This window comes from Glycine max, chromosome 6 (genome assembly GCF_000004515.6).
Source record: "Glycine max cultivar Williams 82 chromosome 6, Glycine_max_v4.0, whole genome shotgun sequence".
NCBI lineage: Eukaryota > Viridiplantae > Streptophyta > Magnoliopsida > Fabales > Fabaceae > Glycine > Glycine max.
Genome location: NC_038242.2, coordinates 12862656 through 12884224, shown reverse-complemented (window position 1 = coordinate 12884224; position 21569 = coordinate 12862656). Strand labels below are relative to the sequence as shown.

Here is a 21569-nt window from a genome sequence, read left to right as displayed (position 1 = left end):
GGGGGGGGGGGGGGGGGGGGGGTAAGTATAGGGAAGAGAGAGAAAAAAAAATGTGAAACAAAGGTATATTCAATTATGCAACATTATTGGCTTGCATTTCTCGTAAGGGATTGTTCAACTGTTCCTCGTGGGTTCTCATTGTTGGCAAGTGCTAGTATTAGTATCTCCGAGTAACTGCTTCTGATTTTTCTTTCTTTTCGTAACTTAGTTGCTTTTTAATCTTTGTATCTTCTTTGGGTATCTCTTATACCCTTTTAATATTATCTTTTCTTTGGTTGATAAAACAAATCCTACGAGTAGGCTCATTGACATATTGGAATATTTCTAGAAATTTTATTATTAATTTTGAAATATATTATCAAATTAAAGCTTTTCATTAAAAATAAAATAAAATAAACAGTTCCATCACTAGGCTTGGAAGGTTTCAATAATTTGCATGAGGTCTGATGTCCAAATTCTCCTACTATTATTGTTTTTTTTAAACTGCAAAAAATATATTATTAATCAATATAAGAAGGCCTAAGATTATCACAAAATGTCGCTAATTGAGTTTTTTTTGGTATAAAAAAATTTAGGAGGGGATCACATCTCACAAAAAATCCTTAAAAAGATATTTACATTTATCTCATTTCAAAGAAATAAGTGAGAGTTTAAACTTACCATATGTTAGATACAAGACATTGTCTTATTCCACTTGCTCAACTCCTTGGGATTAAGTAAGTTAATCTCATGCTAAAGGTTAGTTTTCATAATAATTATAATTTGATACTATTATATTTTAAATAGTGCTATTTTAATTATTAATTTCCAAAAGTGTTTTAGCTTTCTGAATAAATATTCGGAAATTGGTTGCACTTTGAAAAGAAAACCAGTCCCACCTATCCTCACAAGTCAGAATATATATTTTGGTCACCCACTTCAATTGTGACTCTCACAAAGTTTCTCCCTCTTGGCTTGCTCCGCTTAATTTGTTTTTCATTTTTTGGCCATAATAGCTCTCTCATAAGTCCTAAAAGACTAAATATATTCACACTTGCTGCATATTTGTTATATATACATACATATATATACGGTGCCTCTCGGAGAGGGTATAAGAGAGGGAGATAAAACTCAGAAAAATGGAGAAGTGGGTGGCTTTGGTGTTGCTGTTGGTTTTGTGGAAAATAAGGGAAGGTTTTGGCGTTGAAGCTGAGGAGGTGACATATGATGGAAGATCTCTCATCATTGATGGCCAGAGAAAAATTCTCTTCTCTGGTTCAATTCATTATCCTCGAAGCACTCCTCAGGTAATTAAATCAAACACTCTTTGTGTGTGTCATTCATGTCTTTCACTGAGTAATTTCTGATTCCATTCTCATTTTCTTCTATTCATCAGAGAATGATGAGGAATATATCTCATTGACATGGTCTATACTCTATACTATCATAGGCACATTTCAAGTCTTTTCTGCATTCATGTATCTCTTCTAGTGGATGAACTGGATTTCTTCTTTTATGAGTACATTTCATTGTGGCATGATTTCTGAGAACATTTGGCCTTAATAAAAGTAGCGGGTATCACGGACATATGTACATGAAGCCACATTTTTTGGATTCTTGTGTCTTGTTTTTGGTACATTGTGTTTGAAGATTGATTCTTGTGTCTGAACAATGCATAAACTAATTGATTAATGAATGATCAATTTATTAATTAATTAGTAATTGGCTTTAATTAGCAGCAGGTATATAGTCCAATTATGAAAACAGGAGCTCATACATCCTTTGCATTTTTGGGTAGGTAAGGTGCACCAGGTGTAGCTGTAGACTTGTGAGCTATAATTTCGCCTTCATGTGGTTTTATGTTGTTTTGAATGTTGAAAGAAAATGTTAGAAAACAAATGAGAAGTTAAAAGAAGAGAAAAAATAATTAAGTGATTGATGTATTGAAATTAAAGTTGAATCGTTTAATACTAATAAATTGGATGATTAAGAAAAATAATAAAACAAAAGGATTACATACAGTAATTTTTGTATTAAACTCGAAGCTTTAAATTCCTTTTCCAAATTTTGCATTTTAAGACATTTCATTACTTCACTATCTTCCAAAATCCTCCTGTTTATTAATCTCCTAATGTAATTTTTATTTTGAAAACATTGTCCCATCTCCATCATCTTAATATGAGATTTAATTTTCTTCCAAATGAGTGACAAGCAGAAGACTCCACATTCTGTGTCTCTGCCAGTAATGCATACTAGTAGTAGTACCAAATGATTCCAGCATTTAATTAAAAATGCCCTTTTGTTCAACTAACCTAGCTGTCCTGTAGATAGCAATATAGCATGCAATCTCTTTTGAACCGCAGAACCAAACCGTTTACAGTTGCAAATTTACTGTTGCATCACGGGTATATATTAATGCATAAATGGTAAAGCAGGTTCTTCCTTAAACTTTTTGGTTGGTTTGCCAAGTTTAATTGGGCTCACAAGTGCAATCATTTGGGGGTACGATATATATGTGCATTAGCAAATATCCCACGAGACCAACATTTGTTATATGTATATATACAGACTACAGTATATTCAAGTAGAAGAGGTCAATTATCGATTTTAAAGATAGCTAGGTACATTATTAAGTACCTACTGATCAAATCTAGTTTGAATTTTGTAAAGTTATTGTTAATGAGTATTTAGTATCTTGAGTTATGTTGTTCATGCAATTCATATTTTTTATTCCTCAAAGAAACCATCTTTAATTTGAGAGAGAGAGAGAGAGAGAGAGAGAGAGAGATAAGAGGAGATGGTGCATTGGGGAATAAGCAAGTAGGCATCCATAAGTTTGTCACGAGTAGACTTAACGGCTACATATGAATTGCTTAAAGGGAAAAGAAAATATGAAGAAAAGGACACGAGGTAAGGATTTTTGAGTTTTGACAAATTAAAGGATTGTTGCAGATGTGGCCAGATTTGATAGCGAAAGCAAAACAAGGAGGACTAGATGTGATTCAGACCTATGTGTTTTGGAATTTACACGAGCCCCAACCCGGAATGGTATTTCTACTTTCATACTATCATTTACTCATATTAGATGCTAATATTGTTTTTCTTCATTTAACAAAGAAAAATAACTGAGAAGAAACGAATACTACAAGAATATGGAAAATTTTCTTGATGAATAGGTAAAATTTAATTTCTTATACGTGCTAAATATTAAACCACCCTTCCAAATATACACAATCTCAATATGAACGGGGGTTAATTCAGGTACTATATTCTGTAAAAAAAAAAAAAAATTACTTCCACGGTAGTGTAGTTTTGAAAGAAAAAACAAAATACAAACCCAATATATTACATTATTACACACATCTGTATGTATACGTTCGAATACTCGCATTTTAAAATAAGTGATGCTTTCGAGAATGAGTCCCTAATCTTGAATATGTACTCGAACTTGTGTTAAGTTTTAATTAGATCTTGGTGTGATTCTCAAATAAAGTGAAGAGTAGTTCTTTTTACGTATGAGTGGTCTATGTACCCAATGAAATAAATGCTTGAAGAGGTTGTAATGTCATTATAGATATAGAATGGGGGCTGTAGGTTGGTCAGCATTTTGTGTCTACGCTGTTTGAGGGGTGACAAGTTCAATGAGTAGAAACTCTACACTCTAATGGATCTGTGTATTATGTATTAGGGTTGCGGTAGTACTTTTTGCCTTTTAATATTTTTGGTTGACAAAAAGAAAGTGAAGTTTTAAGTTTTAAGACTAATGAAATATTTTTTTTCCTTCTCATTTTTATGCCTAATAAATAATTAATGTAATAGAATCAAAATATAATTATTAAATTTTATAATGAAGCAAAGAAATCCGAAAGATCCCCTTAAAAACCAATTCATAAGAAGGTGGTCTACCCAGTTATATAAACACTTATCATGTTCATGAATTATCCGATATGAGACTATTCTTAATAATAATATAGATAATTTAATTAACTTATCTTAACATTGTTTTTTTTTTCTATCTTCATGAAAAAATTTAAACATGAGGTATTTTAAAATAAAGTGATTAATTAATTACGGTGTAAATGCGTATGGCAGTATGATTTCAGCGGTAGATATGACTTGGTGGGATTCATAAAGGAAATCCAAGCTCAAGGGCTGTATGTTTGCCTCAGGATTGGACCTTTCATCGAGAGTGAATGGACATACGGGTATTTTCCCTTCCTTCAAAAGTTGTTTTTGCATTTTTTTTGGACTAAAATGTAATTTTAACTTTTTTTTTGGGTCAGCAAATCTCATTTCAACTTGTAAGTTTATAATTCTTTTATTTTAATACGAGCTTAAATTATGTCAGTATCATTTATTTTATAATGTTAAAATAGAAGTAACAAGTAATATGAACTTTAAAATAATTATTATAAAAATCTATAAACTTATTATACATGACATCATTTTTTTAATAATAATATAAAAATATTTAAATTATCAGTGTATAAATTTGTATTCCTTAAATGCTTAAATTTGTAATATATCATTTATTTTAGTCTCTTTATTTTATATGTGTGAAATGACAGTAAAAAAAAGTGATAATGATTAAAAAAACTTTTTTTATAAAATTAAAAATTAAATGAAATAATTAAGAAATTAAGAATCAAAGTAATCTATTTATTAATAAGTTATTTATTAGTTGCAATGATGATGAACTGACATTCCTTCAAGAAGTGGTAAAAAATTTAAATCTTATTTTTTTGTATATAGAGAAAAACATAGTTAGAAAGGAATAACTTAACTTATGAGTATTAGTTAAAAAAAAAAATACCTTTTGAGTACCTTCACATCTTTAACGGAGATTAGTATAAATAAACGACTAAGAATATTTCCTACAGTCATATGAATATCTAAAAAAATATTAATCCATTCTTTTTATTTGAATTCGGTCGAGCTGCTTTTTATGAAAATGCTTACGCCATATAATAAAATCTTTCGTATGGTTCTTGCGGTCATATATTTTGGATCACCATAATCAACTTAATAGAACACAACCTTATAGAAATGTAATCTCTTCTCGCCTAAATTAATACATGCTTGATAACTTTTTGCAGGGGATTCCCTTTCTGGTTACATGATGTACCTGGCATTGTCTACCGGACGGATAATGAACCATTCAAGGTACATTGAGCTATAGCAAGGTCTTTGCCACACTTATATTAGTACATTATAATGTCTTTAATTCTTTCTTTATGTATTCCAATTCAGTTCTACATGCAAAATTTTACAACAAAAATTGTGAACATGATGAAAGAAGAGGGACTATATGCTTCGCAAGGAGGCCCAATTATATTGTCACAGGTACATATGATTCCTCTCAATGTCAAATAACTTGTTAATGTTATTTATTTCGGTTTGAGGTATTTTTCCCCCCTCCTTGAGTGCTAATTATGTATTTAATAATGCAAGATTGAAAATGAATACCAAAACATCCAAAAGGCATTTGGCACAGCAGGATCACAGTATGTTCAATGGGCTGCAAAAATGGCAGTGGGCCTTGACACTGGCGTACCATGGATTATGTGCAAGCAAACTGACGCTCCTGATCCTGTGGTGGGTTCTACTCAGCCCAAGTCACTTGCTTATAAATGTTAATTTTAGAGTAATGATTATACACATTTTTGTAAAAATAAATACTTATTTTTAAATGTTGCCTAATTAAATAGTTCTTTTTTGTACATATGCATTTTCATATTTAATTTAGTCCAATTTTTTAGTTATATATGATTAAAATGATGGATCTCCATCTAAATTATCCTGCTGGATTATAACATATAAATAATTTAAGATGAAACAAATTTTAAAAAAGTTGCCATGGAAAAAATGAGTAAGATTAAAAAGTCTGAATTAAAGTAGACACATTAAAAAAAAACATATAGACAAAAAGATTAAGCCATATACTATCTACACGCAATTGGATTGGAAGATTTTTCAATAATAGTAGTTTTCTTTCCTTAATTTCTTGAGTTTTTCTATTGATGCAGATCAACACATGCAATGGCATGAGATGCGGAGAAACTTTTACCGGACCGAATTCCCCCAATAAACCTGCATTGTGGACTGAGAACTGGACATCTTTGTAAGTTGCTCCATTCCCTACGTCCAATTTTCTAGTCAAGTCATGCCACATAATTTATCAAATGTAAAAGTGAAAGATGTATGAAGCACGAGAACATGCAACATTTTTATGTTAATGTGATTGAAACATTTTTCTTCAATAACTTTTTTTTTATGCATTTCTCAATAACTTTTATTACCTTGAAAATAACAGATAAACATTTTCAATTATTAACTCCTTTTTTTTTTCTGTGGCTTGAAGCTATCAAGTGTATGGTGGACTGCCATACATAAGGTCTGCTGAAGATATTGCATTTCATGTCACCCTTTTTATTGCAAGAAATGGAAGCTATGTCAATTATTACATGGTATTGTTACTTTGAAACTCTGTCTTTTGTTGCTAGAACTAGACAAAACAAATTAATTGAGCTTTATCTGTTTGCATATGAATGTTCCAATTAAGTCACAGATATAAGATTTTCACAAGACATTGTGTGCCACCCAAGGAAACCCTTTTCAAATTTGAACCATCTTAATTAATCAAAAATGTATGCATCTAATTAACGTTGTTTGCATGCAAACTGACTTAGTACCATGGAGGAACCAACTTTGGGAGAACGGGCTCAGCTTATGTTATAACAGGCTATTATGATCAAGCCCCACTTGATGAATATGGTAAGTGTACAAAATTATTATTTTACCACCTCATCTCAATTGAAGTTTATAAATGTAGCAAATTTTCTTATTAGGTTTGCTTAGGCAACCAAAGTGGGGACATCTCAAGCAGTTACATGAAGTAATTAAATCTTGCTCTACCACATTATTACAAGGAGTACAGAGGAACTTCACTTTAGGTCAACTTCTCGAAGTGAGTGCTCTTGCATTTCCTTTATCCAACAGGTTTACTTGCACTAACCATAATTTAAATATTCTTAAAGTTTTTCCTCATTTTGATCAGGTTTATGTCTTTGAAGAAGAAAAAGGAGAATGTGTTGCATTCCTTATAAACAATGATAGAGATAATAAGGCTACTGTGCAATTCCGCAACAGCTCATATGAATTGCTCCCCAAGTCCATAAGCATCTTACCAGATTGTCAAAATGTGACTTTCAGCACTGCAAATGTAAATTATTGCTTAGTCAAAATTAGTTATTATATATACACCAAATCTGGTCAATTTTGTTTCGTATAGTCTTTTTATATTATATTTATGCTTATAGGTAAATACAACAAGCAACAGAAGGATCATAAGTCCAAAACAAAACTTTAGCTCAGTGGATGATTGGCAACAATTCCAAGATGTCATTTCAAACTTTGATAATACCTCATTAAAATCGGATTCATTACTTGAGCAAATGAATACAACCAAAGATAAATCAGATTACCTTTGGTATACTCTTAGGTTAGTTTTCTAGCTTCATTTCTTGCAAAAAATTCTGTCAAATGTATATGCCATTTATTACTATATATCTATTTCATTTTTATATCACATTGGTATTGCTCATAAACTTTAAACTGAAAACTGAAGCAATTGATTTTGTGAACAGGTTTGAATATAATTTATCTTGCAGCAAACCAACACTTAGTGTTCAGTCTGCTGCTCATGTTGCCCATGCTTTTGTGAACAACACATACATAGGTACTTAAATGCGCACAAAATTTATCCAATGTTTAGTTGAATGATTAATTTACTACTTTGTTCTAACTAAATCTTTTAGGAGGGGAACATGGAAATCATGATGTGAAATCATTCACCTTAGAGCTCCCGGTTACAGTAAATCAAGGGACAAACAACCTTTCTATACTCAGCGTTATGGTTGGACTTCCGGTAAATGTTTATAAGGAGATGATTAATTATTGTATAATGCATATAAGTTTTTTCTTTTGTCTTTGTAATATTTAACTCTAAAGATTATCTGAGATTGTTTCTAATAAAAGGATTCAGGGGCATTTCTCGAAAGAAGGTTCGCTGGTTTAATCAGTGTGGAACTTCAGTGCAGCGAACAAGAGTCTCTTAATTTGACCAATTCTACGTGGGGTTATCAGGTTTTTCTCTTAATTTCACCAATTCTTCTACCTTTTGAAATTGTTAGGTTGCTATCATCTGGTTATATTTAATTAATAGTCTAAGTTTTCTCATATATATTTCACATCATACTACACATCCCTAATGAATTGGTGTCAAATTTTTTTCCACCCATTTCATGCATTATAGGTTGGATTAATGGGGGAGCAATTACAAGTATATAAAGAGCAAAATAACAGTGATACTGGATGGAGTCAACTGGGGAATGTTATGGAACAAACGCTTTTTTGGTACAAGGTAAATTTTCTTAATGGTCTATTTTCCTTTTTCTAAATTAATATAGCTAGCACTAAAGTTTCAGCAATTAAATTTTTAGTTGTATTATAGAAGTGTGGTAATGATTAATGGCAACTTGAATTGCTAGACTACATTTGACACACCAGAGGGAGATGACCCTGTTGTTTTGGACCTTAGCTCAATGGGAAAAGGTGAGGCTTGGGTAAATGGAGAAAGCATTGGTCGCTATTGGATCTTGTTTCATGATTCCAAAGGCAACCCTTCACAATCACTGTAAGTAACAACCCCACCCAGCACCATTAGTTTCAACTTGCAATGTTATTAACTTATGATATTTTTTATACTTTCTATATCTTATTGTATAAAGATTAAGGAACAAAGAAAAGAAGAAAAAGATGAGAGAGACGCTTTAACTAGAATCACGATGGACTAATTAATGCCGTGTATTATGTTGGCACAGGTATCACGTGCCTCGGTCTTTCCTTAAAGACTCTGGAAACGTTTTGGTTTTGCTAGAGGAAGGTGGTGGGAACCCTCTTGGTATCTCCTTGGACACTGTTTCAGTCACAGATTTACAGCAAAACTTTTCTAAATTATCATTACCCTCTTCTGCTTAGCTTAATAATTAGATAGAAGGGAAAAAAAAAAGTACAGCATACATACATACAGAATCTGTTTCGTTTCTGGGCAGGGAAGTGGAACATTTATAACTTGGCTTGTACTCATGATGATAATATATTTTATATTTCTTGATTCTTGAAACCTCTGCGCAGATCAGGATTGATTCTTTGTGATCTAGATACTCTTTGGATCCATCTACGTGACAAGAGATAGTTATTTATTGTAAAAAAGATCTGGTTTGACCTTCTGAATATTCTTGATTCACTTAAGAATGCGATAAGAAGTTTGATTTCTGATGTGCGCCTATGAAAAAAAATCAAAAAATCATTCCTTAAATAGATTTATGGATTTTGAGAAATTAGTCAGTACTTTTTGGACTGAAGGATATTTGGGTTTAACAAAAAAAATAATATATTCTTAAAATCTATTAAATTATAAAATTATATTCTTTTTATTTAATGACTCTCACTTATAATTTAATAATTATAATTTTTAATAAATTTTAATTAATTATAAAAAGTACATTAGAAGACTTGCAATAAAAGATGGATTATACTGCTCCATAAAAAAATGTGCTATTACACCCGTCTAAAACACATTGATGCAGATAGATAGGTGGTAATATAATTTAGGATATCTTCGAAGTTTGCACGAGCATGAATAAAAAAGACGATGTTAGGATATCAGTGGTATAAAAAGAGGAACGTGGGTGTTGTGAGTTGCGAAAACATTGGTCAGGCTGTTGAGCAACAGAGATATGCTGGATCCATGTTAAATTAACGCTGTCATGACCCCAATGTTTGCGCAGACACTAGTTAATCTAATTAATCCTCCACAGGTTTCACTCCCAATTAAGAGGGTCCCCTAATTAACTCTAATTGTTTTGTTTTTATTGCTGATCATTTATGACTCTAGTGTAATCTATCTGTTGCGTTATCTCACTTACCTGAACCGTTTTGGATATGGCAATAAGTTGGATATTTATTTTAGTTATACATGGGTATTGTTTGGATATATGTTGAGTTTTCTTAACATTTAATTTGGATATAACAATTTCATGAACAATTTAGTTTTTGTACATATTTTTGTATTCTCTTAAGAAATAATAAGAGTTATAAAAGGGTGAGCATGTGGGATATTAGTAGACAATAGACCGAGGTCTATTTGAAGAGACTGATATTCATGAAATTGTTATTTTTTCTCTGGATTAATCAAATCTCGGAAACAATTTTTTTTTAATTGATAAACAAGAAAATGATGGAATCAATACTACTATCATGAAGAGACTGATATTCATGAAATTGTTATTGTTTCTCAGGACCAATCAAATTTTGGAAACAATTCTTTTTATTAATAGACAAGAAAATGGTGGAATCAATACTACTATTAAAAATGATGTTAGTATATTATAGTCATACTTACAACATTAATTTATGTATTATTTTTTTATTGTGAGATAATTTTTGGTATATTGAAGACTTTTAATCTTTGTTGGTTATAAAGTATATTACATTTATTTATTATTTATGTAAAATTAATTTTTTTATAAATCTAAATTTTTAAAAATTTATATTAACACGGGCATGATAAGTGTGACCGAGCGTGCACCGTCTTTTTGGTATTATTCAGAATAAAACAAAATTAAGAATGTCGGTGAGTGTTTCTTTTGTGTCAAAAGTTCAAAGTTTAGGCATGGATAATTATCAAACTCAAAATCCAGATTCATGGACTTGAATCAACTGTTAAAAACTGTTGTATGTCTGCTCTGAACAAATCCATAAATCCCTCCTCATCTTGACATTCAGGATGATACAAATTACAAAAATAGCTTTATATTATGGAACTCAGTCTCCACTGACACTAAATTTCTGAAAGTATTTCTTCTACTAGAGGAAGAAAATGCCATTTTTTTTATAATATACATATATTTAAAGATAAGTCATTTTAATTAACCTATAAGTTATTCAACGAATTTATAAATTTGTTTGATTAGATAAGTTTGATAAAATGATTTTACTTAACTAATTTAGAAATAAATTACTTATTTAATTGATATGGAAATTTGTTTGTTTTATTATATATATAGACACTGTTTTTGTTTTGTTTTCTATTTTATTTTATATTATAACAACACAATTTAGCAAATTCTAAAAATTTCTTTTTCAGTTTTTAAATAAAATTTAATATTTATGTCTTGAAGATATAAATTACTTTTAGACTGTTATCAAATTACAGATCATTATTTGAATTATTTTAATTTTTTTAAAAAAATTAACAAATTTATCATATTTATGTATTATGATGGAATGATTTCGTAAAAGAAATTTACATAATTTTATTTGTCTTTTAAGTATTTAATCAAAAGACAGTAATTAATGTTTAACTTTTAAGGAAAAAAAGAGGTTTAGAATTATTGTACTGTAGTTGCTTATTAGCTGGCAGGGGCAATGCGTGTGTGTCCGAATCGGTGATCGTGTTTGGGTGACCTTAATAGAAACAAATAACGTATCTATGACCATGACGCTCAATAATTAACACATGCTATGTCTTTCATTTAACTCTATAGCAACACCTTTCACCCTTTATTTATTAAAAGCCCAACAACACATACACTCATCTTAAGCAAAATGAAACTGTGTTTGTGTTTACTTTCACTGTTGTTGTTGGTCACATTCACAGTGGCCTCATCTGCCAATGTCAGCTACGACGGTCGCTCCCTCATTATTGATGCCCAACGGAAACTTCTTATCTCTGCCTCCATTCATTACCCACGCAGCGTTCCCGCGGTAGCCACCATATTTTTTTTTTTATTTCTCCGATGTGGTACTTCATAGTTCTCTAACCAGTTATTTGATTTTTTTGTGTGGCAGATGTGGCCTGGTCTTGTTCAAACAGCCAAGGAAGGAGGAGTAGATGTGATTGAAACCTATGTTTTCTGGAATGGCCATGAGCTTTCTCCAGGCAATGTGAGTAATTTAGAAGCAATACATAGGCCATGCTTTGATAAACTTCTCCCTATGCACTCATGGGAGAAGAAATAAAAATGTTAACTTTTTTATAGAAGCTCTTTAATCTACCTACTTCTCCAAAAGCTGAAATACATAAGTTCATTTTAACTTATGAGTAAAGTTCATTTCATTTTGCCTTTCTTATTTTCTTCTCCACTTATTGAGAAGTTTATTAGTTGTAAGATAGATAGATACTCTTAAAGCTTATAGTGTTATGTAAATTTTTAAGACTTTCCCCCTCTCACTTGTTGTATAGTATTACTTTGGAGGAAGGTTTGATCTGGTCAAGTTTGCCCAGACTGTTCAGCAGGCTGGGATGTACTTGATTCTTCGAATAGGCCCATTTGTTGCTGCAGAATGGAATTTTGGGTGAGTCCCATCATCATCTTTGCTATTTTTTTTTGGCAACATTAGGAGAGGTGGTATGTAAGAGACTAAACTGAGCTATAAGTTTCAGTAGTGTATGTTGGAGGAATTAATTCATATTAACCACTTTTACTAAGTTGATCGCGATTTCATAATTCTTAACCATAGCTATATGTTACAGTGGTGTACCGGTATGGCTGCATTATGTTCCAGGCACGGTATTCCGGACTTACAATCAGCCTTTTATGGTATGTATTTGGACTTTGAATTATGAACTGTAACTCATACAACAGTATAAATGCCATTTTTATATATTTATTTGTTGTTAAATAGCTTTGACCGCTCTAACTTTGTTTGCTCTTTCTTGGGGTTCAGTATCATATGCAGAAGTTTACAACTTACATAGTGAACCTTATGAAACAAGAGAAGCTTTTTGCTTCACAAGGGGGTCCCATAATCTTAGCCCAGGCAAGTATAACCTTAAACATTTCATTTTGTTCTTGGTGCATTACTTCAATGTGCTTGTCTACTTTGTCCTTGAAACATATCCAATCCAATGACTTTGTTTAGCTTCTTCACAATTTTGCAGATAGAAAATGAATATGGGTACTATGAAAATTTTTATAAGGAGGATGGTAAGAAATATGCCTTGTGGGCTGCAAAGATGGCTGTTTCTCAAAATACAGGTGTCCCTTGGATAATGTGCCAACAATGGGATGCTCCAGATCCTGTGGTAAGATTATAATTTCTTAGAGATGTCATTACATTGTGAACTCTAGTTAAATTTAGATTCGTAGTGCTTGTTGCAAGAAGATAATTAAAACTTCCAATCATAAGTGGGAAATGTTATAATATACATTTTGCCTGTGCTTCAAAATTCTTAACTTTTTCTACTGTTTATATAAATAAAGTTTTTTTTCTCTTCTTTTAAATATCTATGTAGCTGGTCACATTTACATGAAAACCTGACTATTCCTGATTCTTTTGCAGATTGATACATGCAATTCATTCTACTGTGACCAATTTACACCCACTTCTCCAAACAGGCCCAAAATTTGGACTGAGAACTGGCCTGGATGGTATGCTGGATCTCTTTAAACCTTTTCTCCCTGTAGTCCATTATTCATATTTTGCATAAAAATGTCCATTTTACCATGTGATAATGTATCTGTCATGGGAATACTTTGTGGTGAGTGTCTGCTAATAGTTATCTTATTTGTTGGGCATAATTCAGAAATTATCTTTATCCTTTTTCAATTGACTATTATGTATCAAGTAAAACAGAAAATTATTTTATTGCAAAATATTTGGGGGTGTTTGTCCGTCTCCTAAATTTTAGGAAACTAATTATCTGAACTAAGTTTGATATAAAAAGTAGTTTTCAAAAAGTCCAACACAATTTCTTTTAATCTTTCTTCCTTTTATTTCTCCATTTTTCTCTCCTCTAGCTAGATACAAATTATCATTGGATAAGATATACTTGAAAGGATGACTCATTCAAGCAATGGTCAATAAGCATGAGTTGAAATAGTCACAATCTCTTACATTTGATATATAAATTCAATATTAGGATTAGTTTTGGACCAACCTAAACAAAGTTTTCAACTGTTTTGTTTCTATACAGACCTGTGTAACTGGTTCCATCTTAATACCATTTTAAACAAGTTTTAGAAATTGCCAAATTTGAATGTGTTATCATTGAAAATATACTTCATGGATTTTAAAAACTGTTTGTGCAAAAGGCTAGAAGATAGACTAAGTGAATCTGCTAGACTTAGACCTAGGCAAATAATAAAAATATGCAAATTTTGAAAATTTAGCCTTTTCAGCTTATTTAGAACTTTAACTGTTGATGCTTTTCTTTTCCCTTCTATTTTCCACAAGATAGAGGAGTTAAAAGAGTACAAAAGCTAATATTTACTTTTGATCTTGCAATAGGGAGTGTATCTCACATTTTATGATTTTCTACTATTTTAAGGTTTAAAACTTTTGGGGGCAGAGATCCTCACAGGCCAGCAGAAGATGTTGCATTTTCTGTTGCTCGTTTCTTCCAGAAAGGTGGAAGTGTACATAATTACTACATGGTACATTTTTTTAATTTATTATGATTGTAGTAAATACCATTAAAAAAACATATCTGAATGATTTGCCATATCTAGTTTGTTTTTCTCTTATGTTGATCTCTTTGTATTATGTGGGTTAGTATCATGGAGGAACAAATTTTGGGCGTACAGCAGGTGGTCCATTCATTACTACAAGTTATGACTATGATGCCCCAGTGGATGAGTATGGTAAGACATCTAACTAAAGTTCTTAACTTTCTTATTTTGTAATTTATGCACAGGTCTCTCTACTGTATTTTGAAAAAGGTTGTTCTTAGTTCTTACAATCAATGCTAAAGTTTACTGATTAATAAATTTATCATATAATAACAGGGTTACCTAGACTTCCTAAATGGGGACATCTTAAGGAACTTCACAGAGCTATCAAGTTATGTGAGCACGTATTGCTTAATGGTAAATCAGTTAATATCTCCCTTGGTCCTTCTGTGGAGGTATTTTCCTTCCTTCAAACATTTGACTTTCACTGCTAGTACAAATAGATTGCCTTTTGTTCAGTTATGATAAGCAAATATGTGCTCTCTGGAATTATAAGCCATCATGTGTTTACCACTGTATTGCAGGCTGATGTCTATACTGACTCATCAGGAGCATGTGCTGCCTTTATTTCTAACGTTGATGATAAAAATGATAAGACTGTGGAATTTCGAAATGCATCATTTCACTTGCCAGCTTGGTCGGTTAGCATTCTTCCTGATTGCAAGAATGTAGTATTCAACACAGCTAAGGTATGTTATTGCTGTTCCTGCATTCCGCTGACGTCTTTTCTTAATAATGTAAATCTTGTCTAATGATCACATAAAATAAAAGCCATCATCAGGGGCTTAGTTTTAATTTCAACATTGCTCTAAATTTTAGTGATGTCAAATATTACATAGGAACTCTGGTCTGAGGTCTCTTTAAAATAAATGAAAAATTTACTGGTTATGGATAAAAACAGAATTTGGCATACACCTAGACAAAATGATATCAATCCCATGATTACCATTGTTAAAGTTTTGATGTATGCGAGCAGCAACCCATGAAACTGAAATTGATACTTGCAGCATGGCCTAGATCACTGCCATAATGAGAACTTTCTCAACAATAAAAGTTTATCTTAATAAATTACCCCTTTTCTGATAACTGTAATCATAATAAATAAGTTCTTAATAAATGTAACAAAATATTCTTGTATTGATCTGTTTAGTCATGAAATCTTCAACAGGTTACTTCCCAGACAAGTGTAGTTGCAATGGTTCCCGAGAGTTTGCAGCAATCAGATAAAGTTGTAAATTCTTTTAAATGGGACATAGTGAAGGAGAAGCCAGGAATCTGGGGGAAGGCAGACTTTGTCAAAAATGGTTTTGTTGATCTCATCAATACTACCAAAGATACCACTGACTACCTGTGGCATACAACAAGGTATTTCTTAAGATAAAAAAACATTTAAGTGCACATATTGATGAATCACAAGGATAAAAGATTGAAACATGTACCCATGGATAATATTGCACTGGAATCATATATTTTTTTTTTTACTTTGATAAGTAATTGCTATAGAAATGTAGATGTTCACAGAGTTATGCAAAATTTATCTAGTACAGTTATACCTGCATCATTGATCAAGAAAATATTAATGAACATTTTGATGTGGTCAAAGCATGGTGAGGTTTATTTTAAAATTATATAATGTTTTAGATTATTTTCTGTTTTTTGTACGCTTTCTGTGGTAATATTAGAGTATTTTGTGTTTAAATATGTTTGTGTATCTGTAGGATTGTCATGTAGAAGAACTAGAGAATGTAAATTACATTCAATACTGAAAATCTATCCATAAATCATTGATAATATTCCCTTTTTCTTTTGTGATTGATATATTATTTTTTTCTTAATTTGGGTGGGTTAGGTGAATAATACTGTATGGCAGCTTCCAATTGAAAAAACCATGGATAGTTCACAGCATACAACTTATTTGGACTACTATTATGAAATAGTTAGCAATCTAAGAGATTCAAACAGAGGTAGCCTTTAATGAGTTTTGCAGCTCCCGACAGTTAAAATCAAAAGTTTTGATTTCCCCATTCTCCCTTGTTTTCATTCTACTAGTTGCCAAAATTGCTGAAGGCAACAAGTGAATCTGGATGTCAATGACTTTCTTATCATGATTTTCTGTTACTATGTATAAATTTTCTTTTTATGCTCCTATCCTTCCCTGTATACTTTGACAAACATGCTTAATATCTCTCTACTTGGACATTCAGTGTGCTATAGACCATAGGATTCTAATATATTTTATGAATCTGAATTGGTGTTCTTCAAAAGGCCTAGGAGGGTTGCCAACTTGCCATGCTTTTAATTAGGATGTGTGCTATATTATGGATGCTTCTTCGTTTCATAATCAATTACAAACTCATTGGTATACAGTGTAATAGATTAATTTGTATAATAAATTAAATTGTATTTTAAAGTATATATGTTGTGGTTAAAGCTCAATTTTCTGTTGATGGCAGTATATTTGTAAGTGAAAATGAAGAGTTCTTAAAGAAGGGAAACAAACCAGTTCTTCTAATTGAATCCACGGGTCATGCTCTCCATGCTTTTGTGAATCAGGAATATGAAGGTTATCCTCTGATACATAATAAATTCATTACTTTGTATTTTTATTAATCAATCAATTATTATTGTGTGGTCTAATGAGAAATGTAGATCATTATGAAATTCAGCATATGCCACTTGTTCCCTTGTCTTCTCTTGGCAATTGTATTGTCCTTCCCTTGCAAAGTGTTAAGGATATTATGTTATTTCTTAAAATTAATTACATACACATCCCATGAAGCAAAATGAAATTAAAGGGGTTTCTCTTTTTTATTTTCAGAATTATATAATATAAAATCTGTTGTTTTAAGTTTTAACATCAGTGGAATGTGTTTAATTTAAAATTAGGAAGTTATATTTAGTTTCTGAAACTAATACAAAGTCTGAAATCTTGTCAAACCTCAAGGGGTGCTATGTAATTTGGACATTGGCTGCTTCCCTGGCTTATGAATCACCAATGAGAATATAGGGGTTTATGTCTCCTTAGCAAAAATATATTTTTACTTTCTTGCTATTTAACATGTCTTGTATTTATTGTGCAAATCTAAACACAGGCATTTTAATACTGACAGAAATGACATGACAGTACTTATTACATGAAAGTGAAACCATAATAATATATTATTTTAATATATTAATTTATGAAAGTAATTAAGAAATTCAAGCCTTTGTTTCGCATTTATCTTGAGTGGATAAATATTCATTATTCAAAACTAAAAAAAAAGGAAGAAAAGGAAATAAGATAAAAGAAAATAAAGGAAAAGAAACAAATTTTCACTTGCCTTTTGTATGTTGATCCAACCTAATCACTTCGAAGTCTGAATATCTGTGGCTTGCGGTGCCAATTAGTTACTAGCATTCATCTGTCTTGTCAATGTCATACATTAGAAACAATTCTGTTAGATGCATTCATTTTTGTTTGAAAGCGAAATTTGTATTATGCATTTGGAAACTATTGAATTTCAACACTGATGAGTAAAGTCATGAACTAATATGAACACAAGCTCTTACAAATAAGTTTAACTTTTTGTCTTTTAGGTACTGGTTCTGGAAATGGTACACATGCACCATTCACTTTTAAGAATCCCATCTCCCTCAGGGCAGGGAAAAATGAAATTGCTTTGCTATGCTTGACCGTTGGCTTACAGGTGAATTCCTCTGTTTAGAATTAGAGCATGCATTTTCTTGATTTCTTTTATTTTTTATTTTTTATGCTGAATGAGGCTTACACCCAAAACAAATAAGATTAGACCCCCATCCTGGAAAGAGATACACCAGTAGCAATTTTTCTTACGAAATTAAGCAATTGCTATATTATAACTCCTAAGAAATACAAATTTCTCAATAGGTGGCATGAGTTCAAAAATGGGAATTTTAAGTTTATATTAAACCCTTTGCTGGTAATAGAATTTATTTTCCAATGACGTCACCCCCATCTGCATATTACTGTCTGAGGTCTAGGTATATGGTGCCAATGCCATCTATGCCCATATCTTATCTAGAATTTTGAATGATTTTATTTCATAATATGAAATCCCATATATCCCATTTATGAAATAATTTATTTTTGTACTTCCCAGTATATTTTTTTACTTGGTTTTTTATGATGTATTTGTTATTAATCACTACCCTTATCACTCTGCGTGTATTTCATCATATGAGGTTCAAATTATATAAGGCTTATAATTGACTTCTCGTATTTCAAACTAAACTGAATTCTGTTAACCTCAAGATATATTGACTTTAAACGATCTAAATCTGATATTGACCCTTGGTTTTTTAAAATGTGCTGAGCTATATAACTACATTATAATTAATGATGGGCAATTTGAATATTAAAGTATATTATAACTATTTTTCTCATTCCCCTCTCATACTATTTTTTTCATTATGTTTAGACAGCTGGACCATTTTATGACTTCGTAGGGGCAGGACTAACTAGTGTGAAGATCAAGGGACTGAACAATGGGACAATAGACTTGTCTTCTTATGCCTGGACTTACAAGGTACTTTTTCTTCTGCATTACCATCCTAAAATGTATATCCCCCACTATCTCTGAAATGCTGCTCAATATTTTATAGACCCTTGATGGTGGTATTAAGCATGGAAATTTATATTATTTTTCTCAGATTGGAGTCCAAGGAGAATATCTAAGGTTATACCAGGGAAATGGGTTGAATAATGTGAACTGGACATCTACTTCAGAACCACCAAAAATGCAGCCATTGACATGGTACAAGGTAATGAATGATCTTTGTTGTTTTTCCCATAGTTTATGGAAATTATCAATACATCTTTCATTTAGTTTGTGTTTTATGGTGAAGTATCTTTTAAAATTCTTGGCCTTGCAGGCTATTGTAGATGCTCCACCTGGGGATGAGCCAGTTGGATTGGATATGTTGCATATGGGAAAGGGTCTAGCCTGGTTAAATGGAGAAGAAATAGGAAGATATTGGCCTAGGAAAAGTGAATTCAAGAGTGAAGATTGTGTGAAAGAATGTGATTACAGAGGCAAATTCAATCCTGACAAATGTGACACTGGTTGTGGAGAACCTACACAGAGATGGTAAAACTATGGACAATAATGATTTCCATGAAATTGATGAATTGAAATGTGCAGTCTTTTCCTTTATTTCATATGCAGAAAAAGTTTACCTTTGATATGTTAACTAGTATAAAAGTGATTGAAAATTTTATGCCAAGTGCCAACCCTCATCATAACCAGCAGTAATAGGCGAATTAAAATACTAAAATAGGATTGTTTACAAATCGATGCAATTGATGGTGCAGGATTTATACTTGGCAGATTCTTTATTTTACAAGATAATTGACAAGGCTTAGTAGGTTCTTTATGTTTTGCTTAACTGTTCGTTAGGCTGTCCTCAAATTCTATAATGAATTAGAACCCATAGTAGATTTTTACTATTTACTTTATTTTGTAGTTCCTTATGCATCATTTGCAAATCTGACAAGTTGTCTAGAGTATAAACTAGAAAGCATTCATGATTCATCATAAAGTTTAAAGAACTACAATTTATTTTGTAGGTCTCAGAGTCACGTACCATTCTTGTTTTAATAAAAACATTCTGTATTTCCTATGTATCAGGTACCATGTTCCACGATCTTGGTTCAAGCCATCTGGAAATATTCTTGTTCTTTTTGAGGAGAAAGGTGGAGATCCAGAAAAGATCAAGTTTGTGAGACGTAAAGTATCTGGAGCTTGTGCCCTTGTTGCTGAGGATTACCCCTCTGTTGCACTCGTTTCTCAGGGTGAAGATAAAATACAGAGTAACAAAAACATTCCTTTTGCCCGTTTGGCATGCCCCGGTAACACTCGTATATCTGCTGTGAAGTTTGCTAGCTTTGGAAGCCCATCTGGGACATGTGGATCTTACCTCAAGGGAGATTGCCATGATCCCAATTCTAGCACAATTGTTGAGAAGGTATGTCTTTTTGCAATTTTTTTGTATTGCATATGGGTTTTTCTCTCCTTAGTATCTATTAATATTTTCATTTTCAAAATTAATCTCACAATTAAAGGATGTCTTGATGCTTATGGGCTTGTGTGTGCAAGCAATCCTGTTAGCTTTGCTGTGTGTGCATTATAAATAATTGCTAAAGGAACTTATCACAAATTCATAATTAATATAACACTACCTCTTGGCTGGTAATTACCTTTCATTCCTCCTCACATGGTATGTTTTCAGTGGGAAGAGGTTGAACCATGAACCTCATCCGTACCAAAGTGACATCATGAGTCACACATTGGATTCAATGTCCGTTATTTCAAATACTTGTTACATGAATTTATCATATTCACAAGTGAACTTTTATTTAAATGGCCATCCCTTGTTTCTTGCTTTGATATTTAAAGTGAAGATTTAGCATATGCAGGTTCCTTGTTTCTTTTATTGAAATGTAATGTTTTAATTATTCGTTTCGTTTGTTCTTTTGTTTTTTAAGGATTATAATATTGATAGATCTTTATAAACATTGTTGTTGGTGTTGCAGGCGTGCCTAAACAAAAACGACTGTGTCATAAAATTAACTGAAGAGAATTTCAAAAGCAACTTGTGTCCTGGTTTATCAAGGAAACTTGCAGTGGAAGCAGTCTGTAGTTGAATAATAAACTAACGAACTCCGGTGCAAGAGACTCGTCACTTTGTGACTGCTGTTGATTAATATTATTGTCGATTCCGGAGGAACATTGCATCTCACCATTTATTTTACCAGCTTGGCTACATCAAAAAAGCAGAAGAAAATTTTGCATATATTAATATTAATATTATCAGCAAGGTCTCTAATGTACAAATATAATTTATGGCAGAGAAATCTGCTGTAAATACGATATCTATTAATCAATTTGGCTTTCACATGGGTGTGTTAGCCACTGAGAATCAATGCATTTTATTCACACGACGCTCTGAAACAACCTTTGTGGTAACGTTTTGATTCATTATTCATATGAGGAGTTA

The 21569-nt window shown here is 31.8% G+C and overlaps 2 protein-coding genes across 2 annotated transcripts; both read left to right on the top strand.

The window, feature by feature from the left end:
- Nucleotides 1-898: 898 nt before the first annotated feature.
- Nucleotides 899-9163, top strand: LOC100818637 (beta-galactosidase 6). The gene is made up of 18 exons (XM_003528016.5): nt 899-1286; nt 2932-3027; nt 4072-4184; nt 5076-5142; nt 5230-5322; nt 5431-5574; nt 6006-6100; nt 6341-6446; nt 6669-6753; nt 6828-6946; nt 7037-7201; nt 7299-7480; nt 7626-7717; nt 7797-7906; nt 8017-8124; nt 8294-8401; nt 8529-8674; nt 8862-9163. The coding sequence occupies exons 1-18, from the start codon at nt 1119-1121 to the stop codon at nt 9016-9018; spliced, it is 2154 nt and encodes a 717-aa protein (XP_003528064.1). The 5' UTR covers nt 899-1118; the 3' UTR covers nt 9019-9163.
- A 2381-nt stretch (nt 9164-11544) lies between these two features.
- LOC100818098 (beta-galactosidase 10) lies at nt 11545-21508 on the top strand. The gene is made up of 19 exons (XM_006581723.4): nt 11545-11808; nt 11893-11988; nt 12287-12399; nt 12578-12644; nt 12772-12864; nt 12986-13129; nt 13387-13475; nt 14375-14480; nt 14600-14687; nt 14832-14950; nt 15080-15244; nt 15724-15920; nt 17009-17118; nt 18132-18241; nt 18992-19099; nt 19224-19334; nt 19446-19660; nt 20201-20537; nt 21106-21508. The coding sequence occupies exons 1-19, from the start codon at nt 11650-11652 to the stop codon at nt 21214-21216; spliced, it is 2538 nt and encodes an 845-aa protein (XP_006581786.1). The 5' UTR covers nt 11545-11649; the 3' UTR covers nt 21217-21508.
- Nucleotides 21509-21569: the final 61 nt, after the last annotated feature.

Coding starts and splice junctions, on each gene's coding strand:
- LOC100818098 (XM_006581723.4), top strand. CDS start 11,650: ATGAAACTGTGTTTGTGTTTACTTTCACTGTTGTTGTTGGTCACATTC. Junction 14,688..14,831: donor TGCCCCAGTGGATGAGTATG/GTAAGACATCTA, acceptor ATATAATAACAG/GGTTACCTAGACTTCCTAAA. Junction 17,119..18,131: donor TGTGAATCAGGAATATGAAG/GTTATCCTCTGA, acceptor TTTGTCTTTTAG/GTACTGGTTCTGGAAATGGT.
- LOC100818637 (XM_003528016.5), top strand. CDS start 1,119: ATGGAGAAGTGGGTGGCTTTGGTGTTGCTGTTGGTTTTGTGGAAAATA. Junction 5,143..5,229: donor CGGATAATGAACCATTCAAG/GTACATTGAGCT, acceptor ATTCCAATTCAG/TTCTACATGCAAAATTTTAC. Junction 6,447..6,668: donor GCTATGTCAATTATTACATG/GTATTGTTACTT, acceptor AAACTGACTTAG/TACCATGGAGGAACCAACTT.